Below are 24,460 nucleotides of genomic sequence, written 5' to 3'. Positions count from 1 at the left end.
ACCAACTCCTCTCTCCCTTTCACTATCTATCAAAACACACATTCTCTCTCTCTCTCTCTCTGAAATGAGTGGTTTTATCACTCTTAGAAGTCTCACATTCTTCCTTCTGATATGCGTCCTTGTTTGGTCTTCTAGTCTTGAGCTCTGCACTGCTAGAAGAGGTAGGCATTGGGGGCATAGGAAAGCTGCCTCAGCCTCTCTTTTCAAAAGGAAAATTAAGAACCATGGGGGAACCACTAAGTCCAAACCGTTGAAACCCTCGAAACCAAAACCTCCATCGCCATCTTCGCCGCCGCCATCGAAAGGATATAATGGCGGCCACTCTGCCGTCTTTGATGTGTTGGATTTTGGAGCTAAAGGAGATGGTGATACCGACGACACAAAGGTGATACGATCCCTTCATTTCTTTCCTCACATATAATTGGTACTCTATTATTACTCACGTAATCAAAATTTTTGTCCAAGAGAATCTCATTTCCTTTTCCAAAATGTGAAGGGTAATTTGGTAAAATAGCTGCTCGGGCAACTTCGTTTTCTATCCATTACAAAGCAGCTTGTTAGCGGTTGAAACCAGAGGCAAAAAACTGCAGTTGTTTTTTGTAGTACTAGGAGTTGTCCATCACTCCATTGTCGTCGTTGTTGAGCCACCAGATGCTCATTGCACTGGTGCGGTGGCTGCAAAAGATGTCGAGGCTTTATTTGTCAGAGGGAAATCTTAACGGTTTCATAAATGAGAGGACAGAAGATCATTTCATATGAAGAGGAGAGAGAAAGAGATGGTGCTAACATACCCTCCTCTCTTGGCAGTGCAGAAAAGTCTTTTACAAATCTTATAGGAGAAAAGAAAGCTATTGGACCGTACACCCCTATGCCCGGACATATACAGCATAAAATGACCAGCTTGCCCCCTTGTTGGATGCTTGGGCATGCTTTCCCATTAGCCCCCATGCTGGCGTTGGGGCCATGCGACCATGTTGCTTTCTCTCTCTTTCCCAATTTTATAGATCTCCACTCTGCCGCCTTCTCACATTCTAACAAGTGGACCACAGGTTGGCACTCTCTTTCCACTTCAAATGAGCCCACTTGATTCGAGTCCATTTCCCCGGCGCTTAGTAGTGTGACATGGGAGTTTCCCCCCCACACTCGCTAACCAATGGACCCCATGATTGATATTCTTTCTCTTTCCACGCCAAATGAGTGTCTGTATATGAAACCATCTCTCGCCTACCTATGGGTGTGATGTGGGAATTCTCTCCATACTAGCATCGTTGGAAATCTCTGTCCTAGGATTAATAAAGAATATTAAATTGTCTCTCCCGCCTACCTATTGTTGTGATGTGAAAATTCTCTCCCCACTAGCATCGTGGGAAACCTTTGTCCTAGGATTAATAATGAATATGAACCAGTCTCCCGTGGCCCCGCCTACCTATTATTGTGATGTGAAAGTTTTTTCCCCACTAGCATTGTGGGAAACCTTTGCCCTAGGAATAATGATGAATATGAAACTAACAACCAAAATCAAACCCTTGAAATATATATTATTCCCTATTATAATTGGGTCATGATTCTAACACTATAGGAAAATTTTCTATTCTAACACTATAGGAAATTTTTCTTTCTTTTGCAAGTTACCAGATAGGGTACATTATTTATAACTTTTTTAAAATTATATTTTGGAAAAATATTGGGTATGCCCCCAGCATACCATAAGTTAGCACCCACCGTGTCTCTCTCCCCCCATTTTTGAAAGGACCTCCCTATCCTTCCTATTTGATACCCCATCTTGTCCCCCATTGGTGTTATTCGCTAGTTTACTATACACCGACGGCATACCTTTCCCTCCCTTATTTTATTTAACATATAATAATAAAAGGGAAAAAGATCACTTCCTGGTCGCATGCCCTTATGCCCAGACATAGGGGATGATAGAAAAACCACCCTACCCCTAGTTGGATGCCTTTGCACCTTGTCTATAGTAAGTCCACATGCTGGTGTAGTGACCACAGAACCAGGTAGCTTTCCCCAGCCCATAATGAAAAGGCCTGTTGTTTACAATCTCTCAAATTCTTGGTGCTTGGCTGCAACACAGGCATTCGAAGCTGCATGGACAGCTGCTTGTAACGTAGAGGGATCAACGATCGTGGTGCCATCAGAGTTTGTCTTCCTTGTGGGACCCATTTCATTCTCAGGCACATACTGTCAACCAAACATTGTATTTCAGGTGAGTTGCTGGTTATGTCATCATCATTGACAATCAATGTCCAACTCCAGAACAGTAATTTTAGTAATGGATCCATTGCAGCTTGAGGGTACAATAATAGCTCCTACAAGCTCCAAGGCTTGGGGTTCTGGACTCATTCAGTGGCTTTTATTCTCAAAGCTGAAAGGAATAACCATACGTGGTGGAGGTATCATCGACGGCCAGGGCTCAGTCTGGTGGAAGGATGACTCTTTGAATGATCCCATCGACGATGAGACCAAATTAATTGTTCCAATAAATCAAGATCCAGTACACAACAATTCACATATTCCGGTAACTTACAATCGATGATCCAATCACCTCTCTCTCTCTCTCTCATTTCTTTTTGTGAGAGATCATCATGGTTCAGCACTGTTTTTGAATCGGATATGAATGCGCATTTTTGAATAATGTTTCATTTCTTATCGTCAAATAATGTTTCCTTCCTTATTGTCGAATAATGTTTCCTTCCTTATCGTCGGTAAGACAATAGAAACCAATGCAACTTGCCCTCTTTTGCTTCTTCTACCCAATTCCATTATCTAGTGTTTGGACCGATTCTAAATGGTTCCAATTGTAAACTGATTTGAATTCGAATCCCATGTCTAATTCTGGGTTTTTAATCGTTAGTCATCATCTTGGCAGATAAATAACAGTGAACTCAGCGGGAAAATGCCGAGTCTCAAACCAACGGTAAGAACTCTCCTCCAAGTGATATTTCTGGAACAACATCTGCATTTGATTACACTTTCACTTTTGTGAGTAGGCGCTGAGGTTCTATGGGAGCTTTGATGTGAGCGTCACAGGCATAACAATTCAGAACAGCCCACAATGCCACCTGAAGTTCGACAACTGTGCCGGTGTCGATGTCTTCAACATCAGCGTCTCCTCCCCCAGCAACAGCCTCAACACTGACGGAATCCATCTCCAGAATTCTAAAGACGCACTCATCCACAGCTCCAATCTCGCTTGTGGTAATTCAACTTGCCAAGGGTTGCTCTGCCTTTTTACTATCCCAACTACCACTTCCATTTCAAAACTCAAAGTCATAACCAAACTACCAACCAAATCTACCAAGTCACAAGAACCTGAGAAACAGTGTCCACATCTCCCAACTGCCAAGACTGAAGTGAACACATGTCATGATCTTGTTGGGTGTAACCTATACCAACCACATCACCAGTGCTTCAAACACTAACCTGTATAGAAGAAGACTACTCCTTCCATTGTACAGACTACCCCATTCCAATGCCATTTTCTAACACCAAGGAGAGTCAGGATCAAGTGGGCCCAAAGAGACACTAACAATCATGCCTGTCCACATGATGTTGCCGCACATGTCTAAAGGTGAACCATAAAAAACAAGAAGCAGCTACACTGTGAGTTTTGGGACTCAAGGAAGTGTGTTCACATCCAAACTGAAGTGTGGTCCTGTATTGCTCCGCATAATGGTAGAAAATACCACGTGAAAATCGTCTGCAGCCACTGCACCTGTGCAGTGAGCAACGGGTGGCTGGGAGCCCCTCGGGGTGTGTGCCCAGATGCTCTCAACCGCCGGATGCTCACTGCACCTCACCGCTGCAGACAATTTAAACCTGAAAATACCAACAATATATAATATAAAGAATGCAATGGAACAGAGAAGGATATTTAGTTCTCTACTTACCGTCATATATTTGTCTATTGAAGGGTGAAGCAAAATGACTTGGACACGGTGAACTGAGATGAGACCAATCCTTTCATTACAATTATCACGTGCTTTATGAATCATACAAAATTATGTGAGTAACAGAGTCACCAGAACTAGATAACTAGAACAAATATATAACCCAGGAAGAAAAACAGTTAGGAACGACCAACTTAACTATCTGAGATATATGTTTCAGGTGAAACAAATTTTCGAAAGAGATGAATGGTTTCTGGGTTGACTCTGCTAACAAAAGCTCCTATGCATTATGCAGGTGATGACTGTGTCTCCATCCAGACTGGATGCTGAAATATTTACATACACAATGTTAACTGTGGTCCTGGACATGGCATTAGCATTGGAGGGCTAGGGAAGGACAACACTAAAGCCTGTGTCTCAAACATTACTGTTCGAGATATCATGCTGCACAACACAATGACTGGTGTTAGGATCAAGACATGGCAGGTACATCTACCATAATGCCTCCCTTACAGCCTCCTATACTATATCCAGCTGACATGTAACCACCTATGATGGATAATCAGCCTACCAAGATTTAAGAACTTCTATTAAATGACACTAGCTGAGTTGACATGATCTGATCTAGATTCAGGTTGAATTTATGCATTTAAGTTCAATTACTGAAATCAATTAGCCAAAACCTCTATATTCTTGTCTGATTGCTAGGACCACTCCAAAGATCCTATCAAACTCTCAACTGAAAGTTGTCCTTTAAGTTGTTTCATTTGTTGGATTCAAACCTGACAGAAAGATTTCACATCTTTACCTTGCAGGGTGGGTCAGGCTCTGTAGAAGGAGTTCTCTTCTCAAATATTCAAGTTTCTGAAGTGCAGCTTCCGATTGTAATCGATCAATTCTACTGTGACAAGAGCACATGCAAGAACCAGACATCGGCTGTGCTTCTATCTGGCATCACCTACGAAGGAATAAGAGGGACATACACAGTAAAACCCATGCATTTTGCATGCAGTGACAGTTCACCATGTACAGATGTCACTCTAACAGCCATAGAGCTAACACCACTCCAAGAAGAATACCACTTGTATGAACCTTTCTGCTGGCAAACCTTTGGGGAGCTGAACACTCCCACTGTCCCACCAATTAACTGTTTGCAGATCGGCAAGCCATCTAGCAACCGGGTTCAATCTGATCATGATTACTGCTGAGGTTAGCTAGGGAATTATAGTGTATACTGTATACTGTATACTGTGTACATGTGTGGTGGTGTTTTCCCAACCCCTTCATACCATTATCAGTTTTCAAAGAAAGTATATGTTGAGAGTGGTAGCAAACAATTCTTGCCAGAAAGATTACATTGCTTTCCATTTGAAGAGTAGGTAGGCCTAGAAGTCTACAGTGTAGAGTAATGCAGGAGTAGATTACAAGTAACTAACTCCGTAGTTTACAACCCCAAACAAGATAAATAGGACTAGGAAACAAAGAAATAAGACCATCAAATAAACCCCCAAAGATACAATACCCGTATAGGAGCAAAATCAGCCAAAAACCCAATCCGATAGGAGAGAGAAATACTTGCTATAGAGCTGGAGAGAGAGAGGTGCGGCCAGGTCTGTAGGAGTCCGATTGAGCTGCACTCTTGGGCGTAGATAGTCCCTAGGGAGGGTACAAAAACCCCCAAAGTTGAGAGGATTCTGATGGCTGGTTGTGAAGTTACAAGCTTTCTTGATTTTCTGACCTAGGAGAAATAATCGCAGGCTTCATGAGAGAATCAATTCTGATTTGTAACTTGGACAGATTTGAACTTATGAATACTCACAACAGTCGTATACTTCAACAACAGTAACTTTAGGATAAAATAGAAAGCTTTAAACAAGAAGAAACAAAGGGAAAAGTGGGGGAGGAGCGGCTGTCTCGGCCCGCGCTTCTCACCCAAAGCTATCCCGGTTGTTCTAAGCAATTGACTGCAATTATTCTTTATTCAAATCTGAAATTATGAGTACATGGGCTCTTCTATTCATAGAGGACAGAATAGAAATCAAACTACTACTAGGAGCTAGTTTCATAATAGGACTAGACACTCCTACTACAACTAGGAGCTAGTTTCCCAGTAGGACCAGACACTCTAATAACTAGAAATTCAAAATATGACTAGGACTTGATGTTATGACTCTAACATGGAGTAGGACTAACTAACTAATAGTCTATATAGGACTTTACAACTAACTAATGGCCTAATGGGCCTTTATTGAATTAAATAGCAACTAATTAAACTAATGAATAAAATCTCGTTTTCCTACCTTCTGCCCATATTTTAGGCCCATTAAAGTGGCACATTTCAAAGAAAACCCATGGGATCAAAGGCCCAACACATAAATAATACAACCCAAGACTTATTTGCAATAACATAAGCCCAAGTGACTTATCTACATCATAGAGTCTAACCAAGACTGGTACTCTAGTTGGATTTCCCATTACCAGAGAATGCGAAGGTCATATGTTTTCTATATCTGCAATAGATCACAATCCCCATACATGTTATATTCAGACTATGTTTGGTTGTTAAGAAATGAAAGCAAAAGAAAAGGGGAAAAATTGAATTTGAGGAGAGAGATCAACACACATCAATCATTGCGCAGGCTAAGGTTGAAGCCTAGTTCCTCCCTTCTTGCATGGTACTGCTTAGAATAGAAATCATACTATCTGGGGAGGCACTTGGCTGTGGAGAAGTAAATATTGATAAAGTTATGATCATCCACACCTAAGGCCAGTATGCACATACAGTGACCATGGATTTTTAACAAGATGCTGTATCAGCAAGGTTTGGAGAAAGCAGAACTCAGATGTTCCCACAATCTCCATGCACGCAGAGCACTTTACCCCTCGTACAATTGCAATCACTTCCATAAACACAAAATCAAGAAAATAAGTACCATAAAAAATCTGGGTACTTAGTAGCATGAATTAATGCAATTACAAGGTATTAGTCAGGAAAACTCCTGGATTTACAGAGTTAGCCTCTAAGACTTCAACTTGAAATCCCCTACTCATACAATAAACCATCTTGTAAGGCAGCAACTCACACTTAACCACATGGTTTAAAGACTACGGAAAAAAGTACAGTGTTGACAATGGTCAATTTGCAGCATGACTTGGTTATCTTAGACCACCATGCCTCACCAAATTGTTGGATGCTGCACTTGAAGTCTTGAAACAAGTTTTTACCATTATTTTAAGATTTTCCATTAAACCATCTTATTTGACTGGCAAATCTGGCACAAAGTACTACCCAACTCTATGCTAAATCATTCATGCAGAACAGCAGAAGAGTACCAAAACATTAAAAAAAATATGTTTCTACTTTGGAACAAGAGAAAGAAAATTAACTCAATAAGCAGAGAGAAAACTAGTACATGTGATACTCCAGCTACCTTGATTCAAACCACACAGTAATTTCCTACAATATAACTACAATCAATAAATCTCATAATGAATAAACTGTAACCACAGGACGATGAAGGGGAAGAATACACAGGGAAGTTCTTATGAATTGTTATCAGAAATTCAGAAATTGCTCAACTGTGGTAAAAATAAGAACAATCCCAGAAAACAAAGAGAACAGGGTAGAGAGTAAGAAATCTATTACCAATGATGATAGCTGCCACCATCAATCTCACCCATGAAAGCTACCTCTCAAAAAAATTGACACCAACATCTAGCAATTAACCAAACGAAATAAATACTAAAGGGAGCTCAAAAACTGTTAATTTCCCAAAATGATGCCTTAAGAACTATTCCACAGAATGATTTTAAAGCTGAACCATGAATATTGTGGTTATACTTTAACTTTTGAATATATATACATAAACCAAAGTTTGATTCAAAAACTCAAGAAGCTGTTTAGAGTTGTTGGCAAGGAGGCTGGTACACCATGCTCCTTTGAGGCAGAATCTTCTCACTGAAATGTTAGCAAATAAGATCTTTAACGTGGCATCATAATACCCACCCCATGGCCAGGCAGTCCAGCTTCTGCCACTTCAGATGATCAGAATGACTGGATCATGTGGCCAGACAGTCTATAACCCAGTCAACAATTTCTGAAGGACATCCAATTCTTGGGGTGAGACATACTACTCTTGTCACTAAAATGCAATCTGGTTTGTATATATTCTATGGCTTATCTATTAAGTTGATTGGGCTCCTCCTGAACTTAAGTTAATCTTCACCGAAGGCCATTAATCTTAATTTGAATTCTGAAGGCACCTTTTCTGTGGAACTTGACTCCCCATGGAATTTCTTGGGTATTTGGAAGGAAACTAACAAACGTATCTTTGATGGTAAAGTTGGAAGCTACCCTCATGTAGTTGCCATTATTGGAACTTGGAAGATAGTTATGAGGTGAGAAAAATCTACAAAGGAATTCAAAGATATCAAAGGTTTTCCCAAGGGTCCTTAGTTTATGGTTGAGCTACTGTCAGAAGTCCTTCTTTTGCATCTTGTTCTTGTATAGTTTTGCTTTTGCAGTGATGTAAATGGCTGTGAACATAAATTCTTCAACTTTTTCCTAATAAAATTCTCTCCTTCCTATCTAAAGAAGAGAAAATTTAGACTTAAATATGAGCATCTGAAGTGGCAATAGAGGGAGAATCAGACAATGTCATTGGATGGATGAGGAATTCATCAGGTGGACCACGAAGGCTATCACATCTCATTAGACAAAATCAGATTTCTTCCACCCCAGTTGAAACTGTTAATTCCAATGGAAGATGACTCGGGCCAAAGAGGTAGAAATGCTCTCATCTGTACTTGAGATTAATTGTATTCTTAGTTTTAAGAGTGATCTGGTTATCATTCATTCATTGCCTTCCTTGGAAGAATGTAATCAGCTATTTAAAAAATTTCCCAACAAATTGTAATCTATCAAGAAAAAAATAGTGACAATCAAATGCTCTCTCCCTCCCCACCCCCAATCTGTGTGAGGTCCATTTTGTGGGAGGATGTGAGCAAGTGCCTCAATTCAGAGTGAGTCTCAATACTGATGACCCTACATTCAAGACTGCCAGCAATAAAAGGATGCTTCTTCAATTAATGTGTGAAAGAGAACTTCCATTTTATGTTCCTTAATCTGCATCAATGATGCCTATAGCATATAACTTGTAATATATCAAACAGCTTCAAATGACAATATCAATAAGCCAATATCTGATTCGCCTATTGTTTTCTTTGTTTGTAAAATAGTGACATCTACACATCACCGAATAGGATATAACTCCTACTCTGACAAGACCAACTTGGAACCAGCCACCCATGGTTTCCCAAGCATCCCAAAGTTGATGCAACACAGTCTTATGTTTCTCCTGCTTAGCCAATTCCTCATGGAATTCCTTGTCCATCAGGCTCGGTATTAGTATCTGTCACACAGAAGTAAAATTTCATAAGGGGACGGTATTCAAGAATTAATCTTAGTGAACACAATTAGAATAGAGAGGAAAATGGAAATATGTTGATATATGACCTGCAAACCAATTGAGGTCTGTGTTTAGATTCATGATCTTCCAAAGCCAGCAACTTCCTTCTGTGTTTTACGGGTATCAATCTTTTCAGGGCTTGGAAATCCAGTTCTTTCTTCATACTTCTTTTCCAAGGCCTGTCAAAGGTATGACCAAGATGATGAACAAATTATGCCATTTCTTATTCTTTTTAGGACATGCATCTTTCAACATAAATGGGAGAAAGTAAAGAAAAGGAAAGTAAATTTTTTAATCATAGAATTTATTTCACTGGAAACACACTAAATGACAAAATTTTGCAGCTGCGGCCCCTATTTAATGCCAAAGTCTGTAAAATTAATTACAGGGAGTAAAATATTGCACTTAATTTATTTTACTTCTGGGCATTACATCAAAACAAACGGAGCCTTATAGCGATACACCAGGAAAGCCCCTTGAAAATACAATTTCATGTTGGACTTAAATCTATCCTTTAGAACACATCGCAAACCAGTGTTTTAAAGGACTTTCAGGCAGGACGATCAGACCATGGTCTGATGGCTCGGACTGGTCAACCTTTTCACTGGATCATCCACTCTAGGATCAGAGCGATTAGATCTAATTCTGATAATATTTTCACTCATTCAAACCACTGACCTTTTTTGCTTGAACTACCCAACATCTGGTCCTTTTCAATAAAAATTGTTGTAAATTGAAAAATAGTTCTCCATGAGTACTGAGTTACCCAGGACATCAAGGACCAAAATGCGTGGTAACCTGTCCCCGTCTTTCCCACCCCCCACCCCCGGCGAAAAAGCAATCATGACGGTTTTTTTTTTGGGAATAGATCCAATGCTGACAGAATATCATGACAGCGATCCAATGGATGGATAATTACGATTGGCAGTGAAGCCCAAGCCTAGGAAGTCACATCCAAAAATATAGGGCACCGGGCTCTATTTTAGGACCATGTAAGGGTCCACATTGGTGGTTGGTCTAGTCTCCGTTCATTTTAAGTAAATGGGGTGCATTCTTGTAATTTCAGAAACCTTTTAAACTACTGTTGGCTTAAATCGTGATGGCCTCCTTTGCTAGTATGAATACTTACACTTCACTATTCTAGTTCTTGAATTTGAAATATGAATACTTAGGCACCGTTTGATAACGTTTCTGCTGTTTCTGTGTTTAGAAACAGCAGAAACAGCTTTTCACATTCAGGAAACAAAAACAGATTTTATGGTGTTTGATAAACATATTTCTCGAAACGTTTTTTTGCAGACAAAATGCCACTAAAAAGCCCAATAGTATCATCAGATGCCCAAAAGGGAGAGAGGGTTCAGTTGCCTCTTTTTAGGTTTAAATAGGTGAGATTTATCAGGCACAACAGTTTTTTTTTTCTCTCTCAAATTCATTTCTAGAAACGACGAAACAAGTCGGACTTGTTTAATCAAAATCGTTTCTAGAATTGTAAATAGGCATAAATTTTGGGCCCGTTTGATAACGTTTCTGCTGTTTCTGTTTCAAGAAATGACAGAAACAGAAATTTCCGTTTCTGGGAACAGAAACAGAATTTTGGGTGTTTGATAAACCTTGTTTCTTGAAACTCTTATTAGCGGCCATACGGGTCTCTATGCATGTGGTTAAACCCAGGTTTCTGGTTCAACACCGACATTCGAAACAAACACCAGCAGCTCCGGTCGGGAACGACAGACTTCTCGGTGTCCTTGCTCTCCAGACACATTGAGAGATACTCAACCCCATTGATGGAACTCTGGTAGACACTAATCCAAAGATTACATTCCCCAGCAGGGAAAACAGGGCTCATTATCTTTTGGGTTTTGATCATCTCCTTAAAAAGACTGAAATTGCGAACCCTCCAAGTGAACTTCCCACTCAATACATCAGAAACAGGACCTGCAACAACAACCGAGGACGACGAGGAAGAAGACTGTACCTCATTGTTATCACGGGTGAAGGAAATGGATTCATTCAATACGAGGATATCGGCAGTGATGAGAATAGAGTCGTTGTTGAAAAGGAAACCAGCTTTGGGATCAAGAATTGTGGAAGAGGTTTACCAACAAACCTCAAAACTATATAAAACCCTAGATTACCCAAAGTTTTAACACTTACCAAGGCTCACGGTTCCTAGGAAAAAGAGAGACAACGAGCATGCGAGAGAGAGAGAGAGAGAAGAATGGGACAGAGCAAACGAGAGAGAGAGCATACCTGCAGGTTCGAGCAGCACAAGGACGGTGGTTGTCTGCTTTGTGCAGCTTGAGACAATGGAGTCGCTAGTCGTGACTTTCAACTGAGGCCCAACAATTTGGATTCTGGATGAAAGAGATGAAGGGCCTCCCGGCAGATCGAGATTCAGAATTAGGTTACGATTTACCGGAGAAGTGGAGAACTAGGGCAGAATTTGGAGTTGATTCCTCATTGATTGGGGCCTTGCAGCGGAGTGCCGCCGGCAAATTGAGATCCAGAATTCGATTACGATTTACGAATGTAAGAGGTAGGACCTGAGGAGTGGAAGAAGCGGCGACGAACCTGGCTGCCCCCTTCGCGGGACCCAGAGGTTTCTTCTGCAGCCGATATCGATAGACAAGCCGTTTTCTCTGATGCCGTTGATGATGATGTTGTCGTCGGAACCGCCAGCGGTTGCTGTGGTGGGTCGGAAAACGCTGTAGTGGACGACGATGAAGCTGCTTCGGATTGGCTAGACTTCATCGGAGACGAAAGAATACAGATATGCGATTAAGGAGTCCAGTAGCTTCGTCTTCAATCTCGATTTTTTGTGCCCCATTTTTGTTTCGAGAAACGAGCGAAACAAGTAAAACTTGTTTCGTCATTCATGTTTCTTGAAGCATAAATTGTTATAAATTTCAATTTATGTTTCAAGAAACAAGTGGAACAAAACACTTTTACCAAACGGTATTTATGCCGTTTCTTTGTTTCTGAGAACAAGAAAACACAGAAACACGTTTCTGGTTACGTTATCAAACGGGCCCTTTGATTTATGTTTCTAGAAAAGGGTGAAACGGAACAACTTTATCAAACGCTTTTTAGGTTGTTTCTCCGTTTCTAGGAACAAGAAAACGCAGAAACGGAACATTGTCAAACAGTGCCTTACTCTTCACTTCTAGTTTCTATACTCTGCATTCATTGCTGAAACGCAGTCACATACACCTAAGAAAACCATACCCTAGTTGGTTTACACTAGCCTTGGGGCATTCTAGCCAAAACTAACCCCTCAAAGGCTCAAACCACGTACCTTCCTTTTTTTTTTTCCTTTTTTTCCTTTTTTTCCTTTAGTTCAATTTAAATACCTATTTTCTAAATGATGCTGCCAATTCACTTCTAATCATGTTGCTAAATCTGTTGTCCATGTACGGATATTAGTTCTTTTCTTCCTTCCTTCTTTCACGGTATCAGAATTTCCATTTCCTTTCAAAGGGACATGGCATAATTCTCTGATTAATTGGAAGGCAGAGAGACAGACAGACAAATGCTAGATTTAAGGGGTTTTGCATAAATTTACTTTTCCCAGCTTGGCGATTCAAGTGCATGAATGCAGAACTGCAAGCTACAAAGCTAATAGATGTTACAATACCAACTAAATTTAACCATCATAGAAAGCATCTATAATTTTGTTCAAGACTCTTTGTAGTTTAGCCAATTTGTTAAACTCAGCAGCTTCCATGAATTTGTGCCATCATTGATTTTGTTGGTCTTCCCACATATACAGAGATGATCCCAAAACAGGGTGGAATCAAAACAAAAATAAGAACACTATCCACATCGCCACCTTTTTGGAGGGGGTGTGTGGAGAGGTGTGGATTGGGATGAAGAAAGGTGATTTTTCTTTTCTTTTGCTGTATGCTTATCAGATTTACAAAAACTATAGCAGATTTCAGAAGATAATAATAGAAGTGGCGATATGTTTATGCTTCTACTCACCCGTAGATCTGCACGGATATTCTCAAGAACTTTTTCAGTCATTCTGTCAAAGAAAAGAGTTCCCTGCAAATTCACAAGGCAAAAAATAAACTACTTTAATATGTGAACCACCAAGACAGAATATTAAGAAAGGCATTAACTGAAAGAGACCATAAAACTCTAATGAACTGCTATTACTCTGGCATGTTTTATCATTTTCCTGTTAAAGCACATGCCTATATACAGTTCTATTAACTTTGGAGCCAAATTTACTGCTTCTTTCGAGCTAAAAATTGACCAGTGTGATGTATGCTGCATTCTCTATCACATGAAACCACCATGTCTATCCACGTATGCCAAATGACAAGTGGTGAACTGTAACAACTAAGAAATTTACCTACTCAGCAGGCATTTAAGATTTTTTTTTCAATCAGAACAAGAATGATTATATTTTAGTTGTATGAAAATATATAGAGGAAAAGTATTACAAGTGAATTGGAATCCACTGCTTCCTTCCCTATTCCCATTTATAAAAAAAAAAAAGTCCAATCCTCTGAATTGTTCTTACCCCCATGGCACCTCCTTCCAACCTAGAAAACTACTGAATATTAACAGAAGGATGAATCACTTATCATCCGTGTAATTTTTCAGAGGAAATGGGAAAAACCAAGAATCCTTGGAAACTGCTCTTGGGCTCCTCCTAAACACTAGAAACCACTGAACTTCAAACACATGGGCTATTTATCATGCCTTGTTCATATAGTTGTTAAAGAAAAAGTAAATTCTTACGAAGAACTCATCAAGAACTAAACAATAATGGTCACAAGCCTCTCACACCCAATCCTTCCATCTGGTAATTGATTAAGAGTTAATAGTTGAAGGAAAAAAAAGTAACCTGCAAATGGTCAAATTCATGCTGGAAAACCCTTGCAGGGAGGCCTGACAAGCTAACTGAAAATCTCGCACCCGTAATATCACAGGCATCAACCTTCACAGATACTGGTCTCTGAAAAAAATAAGCAACAGCAAATGGCCTATGTTTAATTTCACAGAAGATGGTTAGATTATTGACAAACATCTCACAGAACCCAAAAAAATACAAGAATTGATGTTAAGCCTTGAGCTAGAAACTTTTATACCGTCCAAAAGATTCAATCATCATATGAATGATAATTAATTTTTTGCACATTCTTTCATGATATTCATCATCCCTTATCCATGACAAATTATGATCTTCTGATTTCTTACTGAGAATTGAACTGTCTTTTACAACTGAGAATCCGACTGAAAGTGTTTTACGGGAAAAGAGACAAAAAGGAAGTTCTCTTTAAATAAATAAAAAAATATATTTAAAAATAAATAAAGGGTAACAACAGTAAGTTTCCTAACCAGAGGAAGATGATATGTTTCAATTTTCCAGCAAAATATGTTTCAGGTTATATGGGCCTAGACAGGGCGAATGAAGTAAGGGAAAAGCATTCCTGTAAACACCCCCAAGCCCTTGGTTCATGACTTGGATGATGATACAACCCTCAACCCAGCCTTATCACAACTACATGGGCTCGGCTACATGGATCCTCTTTCACCAACTCAACCCTATTCAAAACCATAATTATTACCAGTCCTAAGCTACAGATTATTTTTTCACGACTTCTCCTAGAGTGATTACTTGGGTGGTGATAATGGTGATAATTTGAAAACATGAAATACAGAATTCCAATATAGAAGTAGGTTTAGACAAGGACAAACTATACTTCAATTATCAAATATCTCCTAGCCATATGGATGATGTGGCATACATAGAAAGTACATTTTACAGTGCTGCCATCCAACCCCATTGCATCATGTATCCACAGTTCGAAAACTCCCTGAAATCTCGGATATTTTGGTGTTTTTTTTTTTAACCGAAATGAAATGGCATACGAAACACACAAGTACATGATTTCGGTCATTTTGTTTTGAAATTTCCCCTCATTTAGGCCAAAATATGCACTATTTTGTTGAAATTTCAACCATCTCAGTCATTCCGTTCATTTCGCCACTTCAGCCATTATCCTCCCAAAATGGCCCAGCGAAACACATGAAAAAAAAAAATACACTGTTTAGACTAAATTTGTCCGAAATTTATATATTTCGGTAGTTTTCAAAACCACCAAAACACTGAAATGAAACAAGTTCTTGAACCTTGCATGTGTCTTATATTTCCATCTCAATAATATGGCACTTGAAATATCAATTTTTCTTTCCCATTTGAAACATTCACCACCGATCATGTGACAACGCTACTCGTGGATTTTTTTTTTTGGGGGGGGTTTCATGGAGTTTGTTTAGACTGCTACCGAAGCTGCCACAATAAAATTTTCCAGGTCATCGAGCTTTATATGAATACATCCCCAAGTAATCGTATTAAAGAGCACCTGCATTCCAAACTCACAAGAAGACACAAAAAAGGAGGGACAAAAAAAAAAGAAAAAGAAACTTCAGTATCTAGAGATTACCTCTACATCTGCATCAATTCCAGGAAAGGATAAGCAACCTTCATTGAAAAGCACCAACTTCTTAGAATATTTGTAGACTCTGGGGTTTACTAGAACAATTTCCTCTCCTTCACCACGTTCGCCAACAGGATTAAACACCATAAGTTGAATATTGAGTCCAACTTGAGGTGCCGAAAGCCCAATGCCATCGGTTCTGTGCAAAAGGAAGCCAACAAGTATTTTTCACTCCTGTAAATACCAAGCATTATTTATAAGGGGTTGTTTTTATGAGCAGAAAACTCTAATCATTAATTAGATTTTGAAGATCCTACAACTGGCTTAGAATCCATGAGGCATGCAATGGTGGAGTTGCTAATTGACAATTGGTAAATACCAAGAACCAAGATGTTGCTATATTTCCAATACACAAATCGAAATATTTTTTGTGTACGAGGTTTCTATAAACTGTTAAGAAACTTACTTGTACATTACATCAAACATCTCATCGACTAGCTTTTTCAGATTCTCATCAAAGGTACCAATACGCTTGTTCCTCGCTCTCAGTATGGGGTCGGGGTACTCCACGATTTTGAGAGGTGACTCGAAGGAGAGATCAGCGGCTACAAGGAATACAGATCCACCAGATTCAAAGTCATTATAGAAATGTAAAGCAGAACAATGGGGAGAAACGAACCTAAATATACAGAAAGTTAAATTTTGCGCTGCTATTCGAATTCTTCACAGGAAATCTTTAAGTTTGCGACATCGATTGCTTCCAAGAATCCTACTAACGTGTAAGGAAGACGGAACTAAACCAGGAAGCTGCGTGGAATTTAAGGAATAAAAGAAAAATACTCACGAGATGCTACTTCGTCCCCTTTAAATGAAAAGGTTCGCCTTGCCTGCGCAGAAACCTCCGTTACTGGAGCTCTGGTTAGGGTATTGGATGAAAGGGGTCGGCCGTTGGAAGAGAATCGGCGGAGGCGGCGGAGGCATGAGGGAAGCCTCGCTTCTCGAGAGACGAAAGGCGCCAGTACGTAAGATATCGAGGAGGGTGCGAACCAACGAGCACACGCCATTCCCAGGTCGGAGGAGATCAAAGAACTCCGAACTCACGACTCACGACTCACGACTCACGACTCACGACCGGTCGGTCCTGTATAACATTCAACACTCGTACACGACCGGAAGGGTTTAGTTAACAAAACCTTATCGGGAGCGTGGCTTACACCAGCGTCTTATGTCTTTTTCTCTCCTTCCTTAATAGGGTGTAAATATGTCGTTTCATAAGATGGATGATATTGGTCACGAAACATAATCTCCTTGGAAAGGGATGCGGATCCTTTTTTGAGCGCACATAGCTATCTGGGCAATCGACACCTGTCTAAGCAGTATATAATGGTTCTTTACACGAGGCCACTGTTCTGATCAGTAGAAGCACATCTATTGGATCATTACTTAGACACGTAGTTATGGACTGACTTGAGCGATCACTTCTCAAGAGAGAAGCCGGATCCCTTTTAAAGCCACTTTCACCATATTTTTAGAATATGTTTGTACTTAAATGGCATTGCAACCCAACGACTTTACTCAACTAACTCCTTGTCGAAGCCTCATGACACCTGTTTATTTTGGAGATCTTGCACACTCATAATCCATAATAACTAAAACAAACATTATTATTGAAGTTAATCATTGTTGCTCATCCAGCTTATTTTGTTTGGATATCAAAATTTATAAGATAAACCACAAGTCAATGACCACTAATAGATAGATCAATGTAGATGTCTAAATGAATATAATATCTCTTAAATTCAAAAAAAATAATGTCACTCCCGGCAATGCAAGAGAAACCATTGGGAGGTTATTGAACATCGGAATTTTTTTTTGGTATTGGAATAGCTATTCCTCCGATTTCGTCCTATCATCTAAGCTACAACTTTTATGACATAATACTTCCAACTTTGCAACCCATCTTAAAATGCATTTCACAATTTGAAAAGGTTTGGGGGACTAAGTATGTGGTTCCTATATGACTAATGGGAGAAGGTAGTGATGGTCATGGTGAAAAATAGTAGATACTTACAATTTGGATAGAGAGACGTCGAATAAACAAACTAGGTGAACAGTATTATATTCCTCATAAATTATGTTCTTAATCTCGACTATCATATAATCCATATTTTGTTATCAAACTCACAGATACAAGAATATGTGCCAATCAATTCACCATCCTTGTGACAAATACACAAGTGATATCACCATTTTTCTACTTCGACAATTGAATCTTCCTCAATATAGAATTTCAAATATATAATTTAAACTATAGGTGAATCCTAAGGTTCTAATTGGCTTTCCTCAAAAGTAAATCATTATTAAGATGATACATTTTCACTACTTTTCACTTCACTTTATAATTTACCTCATGCAGCCTGTGTATTACGATGACATAACTATGTTTAATGTATATATTTTACTATAACGTCGAGTCGTCTACATGGTTATTCTCAATCAAACAAGATAAGTATTGCATTACCAAAAGGAAAAAAAAAAAAAAAACAAGATAAGTATTGCACTCTGGTACATATTATCAATATTCGTAATTAATCAACTGATTTTGTGAGATATTTTAGAGCATATGATTCAGATGATTGCACAAAAAAAAAAAAATCAGATGATCAATGTAAATGTTAAAATTAAGGATGAAAGATTGCTGAGTTCAATTTCCCATCAATGGTGGGGAAAAACCAAGGGCCTGTTTGATAATGTTTTTTCCGTTTCTGTTTCAAGAAACGGCATAAACATAAATTGTTGTTTCTGGAAACAGAAACAGGTAAGAAGGGTGTTTGATAATTCTTGTTTCTGGAAACAGAAACGGGTAAGAAGGTGTTTGATAAATTATGCTTATGGGAACATTTATGACAGAATATGATGTTTATAAGAAATTTTAATGAAAATAATTCCACTTTTGTTACTTTCTTCAGAAACTCATGACCCTTTATTTTAATCAGACAAACAACTACCAATTTCCTTATCTTGAACTTACATCATAATTTTACGAAACAAGAAATGTCAACCAATAATAGTATATTAAAATGCAAATATTCCGGGTATGCCATATGTCTTACAAGTTCCCAATAGTTGGTCATTATCCTCTAACTACCACCTTTATTTATGTCTATGTTATTAATGGCCTCCAGGATATCGGTATATATCCTTCGCTTTTCCTCAGATACATCCATTTCGTTTTTCAGTACTCTAGACTTCTCCTCTTCACCTTTGATTGCTCTTTCCAAGTAACATTTCACAAAATCAGAGGAAGGTGCTGATGGAGAAGACTGAGCTCCAACCATTGAAACAGAAAGTTCCATAATCGGAAGACGGTGCACTTGTCAAATTGCTGTCTCCATAAATCCATCGGAAAAAATTGCAATCTCGATCAAGGGGTTGCAATTACTCATCGATTTAGTCGTGAAATGTATTCAGATAATATAGGTCGAATAGTATGCTGATTAAAAAAAATAAATAAATAATTATACCCCATTGGATTTAGGACAACACCAGAAACGACGATTAAAGTTTGTTGCTGTCTTCGCGACGCGTACCTTGCACTGTCCCTCGCCACAATCACATAAGCGAAATTCATCTACCCACATAAAATATTCATTATGCCTTGGGGCATTTGAAGAACAATCTTCCTCTATTAGGCTCATTTTTCGTTGTGTACTTATCGCACAAATGATTACTGTAGTCACACCTTGCCATTGCGGTGTCAGTGGAAGACATCTATACAGCACAAAGATTACAAGTCATCCCAATGTAAACATTGTGAAGCGAACAGAAGTATTTTTACTAGCACCCCATACACACAATTGAAGGAAAAATTGTGACCTAATTTTTGTGTCTACCTTTTAATACATAATGAATGTATTCAGCAAAAGTTTATGATCGATTTAACGAAATTGTAGACATTCTCCTTGAAATTGCCAATTGGTTGGCTATATTAAGACGCACTATAGACATTTGTCTCGCAGATAGTCTCTGGGATACATCAGATGCGGAAGCATGGTACGCAGGAATATCAGGATTCATTGGGTCATCAATTTGTTGTTCACTTCCAAGCTCATTAAACAACTGATCTTGAATAGTTTGTTCCTTAATGTAATTGTGGATCCCACAACAAGCGACCACGATTATTGACTGATCTTCAATATCATACGCCTTCATACTTTTTAATATGTGGAATCTATTTTTCAATACACCGAATGTTCTCTCAATAACATTCCGCAGTGACGAATGTTTGTGATTGAACAATTCCTTAGCTGTTCTTGGTCCAGGCCTACCTTCACCATACTCTTGCAAGTGATACCGTTGTCCTCGGAATGGCACCAAGTACCCCAGTTGATTGGCGTAGCCCGAGTCAACAACATAATATTTGCCTTCAATTATTGTGGAAACATTTATGGGATTAGATCTATATTCCCTGTCTACTATATGCGGAAAGACAACACAAAAATTCATAATACATTTTACCTGATGGGGGATGAGGAAACCCTAAGTTATCATTGGTTCTTGCTGCATACAATACCCTTGCATCATGTGCACTACCCTCCTAACCCGCATACACAAATGTGAATCGCATGTCAAATGAACATGCACACATAACATTCTGTGTGATCATACCCTTTCGATTACGATAACGTGTCTCTTCCAACCTACGTACGATGGCACTTATATGGGTGCCATCAATAGCACAAATGCAATCCTATTTTCCATTGAATATAAATTAGTCCATATAATTGTGTAAATTGCATTGATATTTCATTGGAAACATCGAAATAAATAATCATCATCAGAAGTCGCAGTTACCTTGAAATATGGATAGTACTTTGGATTGTTGGTTATCTCTGGAGGTACCACATCAAAATTTGGTGGCATGATTGTCTCAAGCGACAAATTTAGCATTGCTTGCAACACCGTGTGGAAGACAACACTAATCGTCTGTCCTTAACGATTGAATCGACGTTGCATTTGTCTATTACTCAAACATTGACCTACTATCACGAGGAACATCGCTAGCTGCTCATTTACTCGAATGAAACGGCTATCCACTAGCCAGCCTCTATGTACCAATCGGTCTCGCAGGTTGAGAAATACATGTCTCTCGAGTCTAAACTCTTGGTAACACACGTCAGCATGACCTGCAAGAACCTCAGCTACCCTAACAGGTCCTGTGTAACTACTATCATTCAGAGGTTCTCTCATCCTATACATACTGAGCATGTTTTGGAATTGGTGTACTATAACCATGTCTTCATTGTCGGACGATGACCCTGTGATGTCGGTTGGAAATTGATTTGACATCCCTGTATGAATAGATACATTCAATATATAAAGGAATAGAGTCCATAAATGTACCATCTAATAGCATTGACTATTTAAATGAAGAAAAAAATAACACTTCCCTAAACTTGCCTACAAGGCTCCATAAGAATGTGATGAATTGTCCAAATGTAATATCCGTATCTTAAATTTTTTTCTAATCTACTAACAAGTAACAATCCATTCAGAAATGGTCATAATTGACAACTACTTACTTTCCTGTTAATATAGTGAAATTAATATGATCTTATATCCCAAAGCTATAAAGAAACACACAATAAGATAAAAAGCATAATATTTCACAATCATAAACAGTCATGTCCACTACTGTAAATCTAAAGCACACGCAATCAAAATAAAACAAAGCAACATAAGTCAAACATCAACATCATCCATAGTATGCTAAATTTAATAAGTGTGTCAGTCAGTACGAGGCATATAAAATCCAAACAAAAGAATATGTTGATTCATGCTCCCTTCAAACCATTCATTTCATAAATTGTTACTTTCACTCCTTCATACCATGTAGCATCTATAACCTCCTGTCAGGTCTCACTTCAATAAAAGACATGCGCCATCCAGGGTCAATGTGTATCTTACGCTGCGCCAACATATACAAATCCATCGGGATATCCTCCAAACTGTCCAGTAGCTTCTGACAGCTCATCATACTATATGGTCCATCAACAATAGGGTCAGGTGGTCGGGTAACTGCTGAGGTGGCAGAGGTTGATCCCTTTTCCATCCTCCATCAGACAAAGGTTCCAAAGTCCTCAGCGGAGTTCGTGAGTGTCCGTGTGTGGCTCTTCCTCCTACGATCCGTAGGAGCCCTATCAAGTCGTTGCTTCGGAGGAACTGACCCCTTGGGTGTCCCAGTACAAGCATCACTGTCATCATTATCAGTGTCATGTAAATCATCATCAATTTCAAGGTTAGTTGACGTTGGAGTTACAATAGTTGCCTGTGACAGACCTCTATCCCCACGGGCACTCGAATCGGAGAAGATCTCTAACAACTCTGGCCACAAGGGGAGACCATTTCTTCTATACTTTGCCCAATCTTTGTTTCCCTGTAATTGAAAATATTTTCAATTAATCATCACATTTTTTTTCAAAAAGTGAAAAAAATCCGTTCTATAAACCAAAGATCCTATTCATACCTGAATAGCAGATTCCCATACTAAATCATCAGTTGTGGCAGTCCGAGCATTCGCATCCCATCCGAAACCAGTTGTTTCTAACAAAGCCCTGAAGCTGTTGTACTCCTTGCGTAACTTATTCATCTTGTTACGCAGCTGTACCTTCGCAAAGGGCCTTTTGAATTCGGCTTCAAGCCCTTTTGTAATATTGTCCCAACCAACCTTTGTGAATGTTGAGTTTGTCTTCAATCCGTTTCGGATATTATCAACCATGAGATTGATGAATGATCTTATTTCTGCTTCATTCCATATTATAGTAGTACTTTTGGGGGTTGGGGATCTTGGGGATCTCATATCTCTGAACAATCATAATTGATTTAGGTAACATATTCAAACACAGATAAGAACATGGAAAAAAAATTCAAAGAAATAGGAATAAAAATATTTAGCAAAAAGAGGAAGAAAAAAAAAAGAAGGTAATTTTCAAGTAAGATTATGCTCCATTTCATCATCATCAGTATTACTAACAACTACTTCAAGAAAAAGAGGAAGAGAGTGTACAAGGAAGCAGACACGAGTCATGAACAAAAGGGCTTGAAGCTGGCCCAGCATCGGCATTGCTTGGAAACAGTTTTCCAATGCATAGAGGATCACATCACAGGTCGGGATAAGTGCTGGATTTGTGATAAAAAGAGTTACATTATTTGTCAATGTTTAGTTCTTGGACATCTAAAAATTGATTTACCTGGTGTTTTTCTTGTTGAATGCTGAACATTTAGTGGAATCATTAAACTAATTTCTAAGATTCCTGATTGGTATTGAGTTTTCAATACCTTCAACTTGCCAATATAATATGGACTAACGGACCTTGCTGATTTCATAAAGATTGTAGTTGAGTCAATCACTGATTCTATTGAGTTTTATGACACTTTATCAAAAGGAGTGAATTTGATGGTATTATGATGTTTTCAAACATGAAGTTATGGGATTCTTATCAACATATCCTAAAAGCTAAAGGGCTTGCCTTGTCAGCTGCAGCAAATGGTATGTTTGATTGATTCTTGACCTCAATAACTGCAAAACCTAGGAAGTCAATATTTTATACATGGATGACACTCTTTCCTAGTATTATTGCTGTACCAAGTGTTTCTATAGACTGTTGGGCTAGGTGGTGAAACTTTTTGGGTTGTCTAGGCCAGCATACTAGAACCTATGGTTTCTGGATCAGAGTTGAATATATTCTCATAGAGTCTCGGACGATAGTTAGAATAGGGATCAGATATAAAATTTCAAACTAATTAGATAAATAGATCGTCAGATATATCAACTACAATCTAACTGGATATAGGGCTTAGAACACGGATTCTTCAAGATAATAAGCAATGAAATGAAGAAAAAGCAAACTGTCCATCCATCCACCTTCAGCAGAACCTTGTAATCCACCAAGCAACCATTTGGAATTCTCCCTGATAACCATCGAACCCGCAGCAAGTTTCAAACTTAAAACTATAAATTTTATGTGCATAAAAACATTTGGGTGGGTTGTGCCCTTACAACTATTTATGGTCAGTATTAGGACTCAAACAAACTCAAAATCTAACTAGGAATTTCATCTACAACTGAGAATAGGCTCAATTCAACCGACCGCCATCTATAGGGAACTATACTACTCCATCAAGGACTCTTAAAGCATAACAGTGACTTAAAATGAAACTGAAATTTCCCATCTACTCTATGACTTCAACTTGGATTCAATAACAGAAATTAAACAAAATAATGACTGAAAATAAACCCCATGACCCTGTCTAGGAAAACTTCCATATGGCTATGGAGAGAGACACATTAACCTATCCTCCTATTCTTGCCCGTGGCTGGATCATCCTCATCCAAAAGTCATCTTGCTCCTAGCAAAAGGTGAATATGCTACCATCACATAGTGGCGGAAAATTTACATGTCAAGATGAAATAGCCATTTAAAGCTTGCACACACAGACATACAGAGCCAACCAATAAGATTCAGGAAACTTAAATCTTATAACCATTCCAAGAGAGAAAAGAAGAAAGGAGAACTCCTGATGTTGAACATAAAATTGGCTTACATTATACACTGATACTAGATGTTGAAAACCA

At 38.8% G+C, this 24,460-nt stretch overlaps 3 protein-coding genes and 1 pseudogene across 3 annotated transcripts; 1 reads left to right on the top strand and 3 right to left on the bottom strand.

The window, feature by feature from the left end:
- LOC122076094 lies at positions 1-5,242 on the top strand (annotated as a pseudogene).
- Positions 5,243-8,962: 3,720 nt separating this feature from the next.
- LOC122075732 (peptide deformylase 1B, chloroplastic) lies at positions 8,963-16,970 on the bottom strand. Its single transcript, XM_042640874.1, has 7 exons — positions 16,670-16,970; positions 16,292-16,430; positions 15,832-16,024; positions 14,229-14,339; positions 13,355-13,417; positions 9,421-9,552; positions 8,963-9,316 (listed from the first exon to the last, which is right to left on the bottom strand). The coding sequence occupies exons 1-6, from the start codon at positions 16,887-16,889 to the stop codon at positions 9,451-9,453; spliced, it is 828 nt and encodes a 275-aa protein (XP_042496808.1). The 5' UTR covers positions 16,890-16,970; the 3' UTR covers positions 8,963-9,316; positions 9,421-9,450.
- A 2,782-nt stretch (positions 16,971-19,752) lies between these two features.
- Positions 19,753-20,775, bottom strand: LOC122075350. Its single transcript, XM_042640342.1, has 3 exons — positions 20,680-20,775; positions 20,428-20,575; positions 19,753-20,300 (listed from the first exon to the last, which is right to left on the bottom strand). The coding sequence occupies exons 1-3, from the start codon at positions 20,773-20,775 to the stop codon at positions 19,753-19,755; spliced, it is 792 nt and encodes a 263-aa protein (XP_042496276.1).
- A 1,168-nt stretch (positions 20,776-21,943) lies between these two features.
- Positions 21,944-22,603, bottom strand: LOC122075347. The gene is made up of 2 exons (XM_042640341.1): positions 22,352-22,603; positions 21,944-22,261 (listed from the first exon to the last, which is right to left on the bottom strand). The coding sequence occupies exons 1-2, from the start codon at positions 22,601-22,603 to the stop codon at positions 21,944-21,946; spliced, it is 570 nt and encodes a 189-aa protein (XP_042496275.1).
- Positions 22,604-24,460: the final 1,857 nt, after the last annotated feature.

This window comes from Macadamia integrifolia, chromosome 4 (genome assembly GCF_013358625.1).
Source record: "Macadamia integrifolia cultivar HAES 741 chromosome 4, SCU_Mint_v3, whole genome shotgun sequence".
NCBI classification, from domain to species: domain Eukaryota; kingdom Viridiplantae; phylum Streptophyta; class Magnoliopsida; order Proteales; family Proteaceae; genus Macadamia; species Macadamia integrifolia.
This window is presented reverse-complemented; position numbering and strand designations above follow the sequence as displayed.

Coding starts and splice junctions, on each gene's coding strand:
- LOC122075347 (XM_042640341.1), bottom strand. CDS start 22,603: ATGGTTGATAATATCCGAAACGGATTGAAGACAAACTCAACATTCACA. Junction 22,262..22,351: donor TATGGGAATCTGCTATTCAG/GTATGAATAGGA, acceptor TTTCAATTACAG/GGAAACAAAGATTGGGCAAA.
- LOC122075732 (XM_042640874.1), bottom strand. CDS start 16,889: ATGGCGTGTGCTCGTTGGTTCGCACCCTCCTCGATATCTTACGTACTG. Junction 16,431..16,669: donor AGGGGACGAAGTAGCATCTC/GTGAGTATTTTT, acceptor TATTCCTTGTAG/CCGCTGATCTCTCCTTCGAG. Junction 9,553..13,354: donor ATATCCGTGCAGATCTACGG/GTGAGTAGAAGC, acceptor TACCTTTGACAG/GCCTTGGAAAAGAAGTATGA.
- LOC122075350 (XM_042640342.1), bottom strand. CDS start 20,775: ATGCTAAATTTGTCGCTTGAGACAATCATGCCACCAAATTTTGATGTG. Junction 20,576..20,679: donor AGTACTATCCATATTTCAAG/GTAACTGCGACT, acceptor AATGGAAAATAG/GATTGCATTTGTGCTATTGA. Junction 20,301..20,427: donor ATTCACATTTGTGTATGCGG/GTTAGGAGGGTA, acceptor TTCCGCATATAG/TAGACAGGGAATATAGATCT.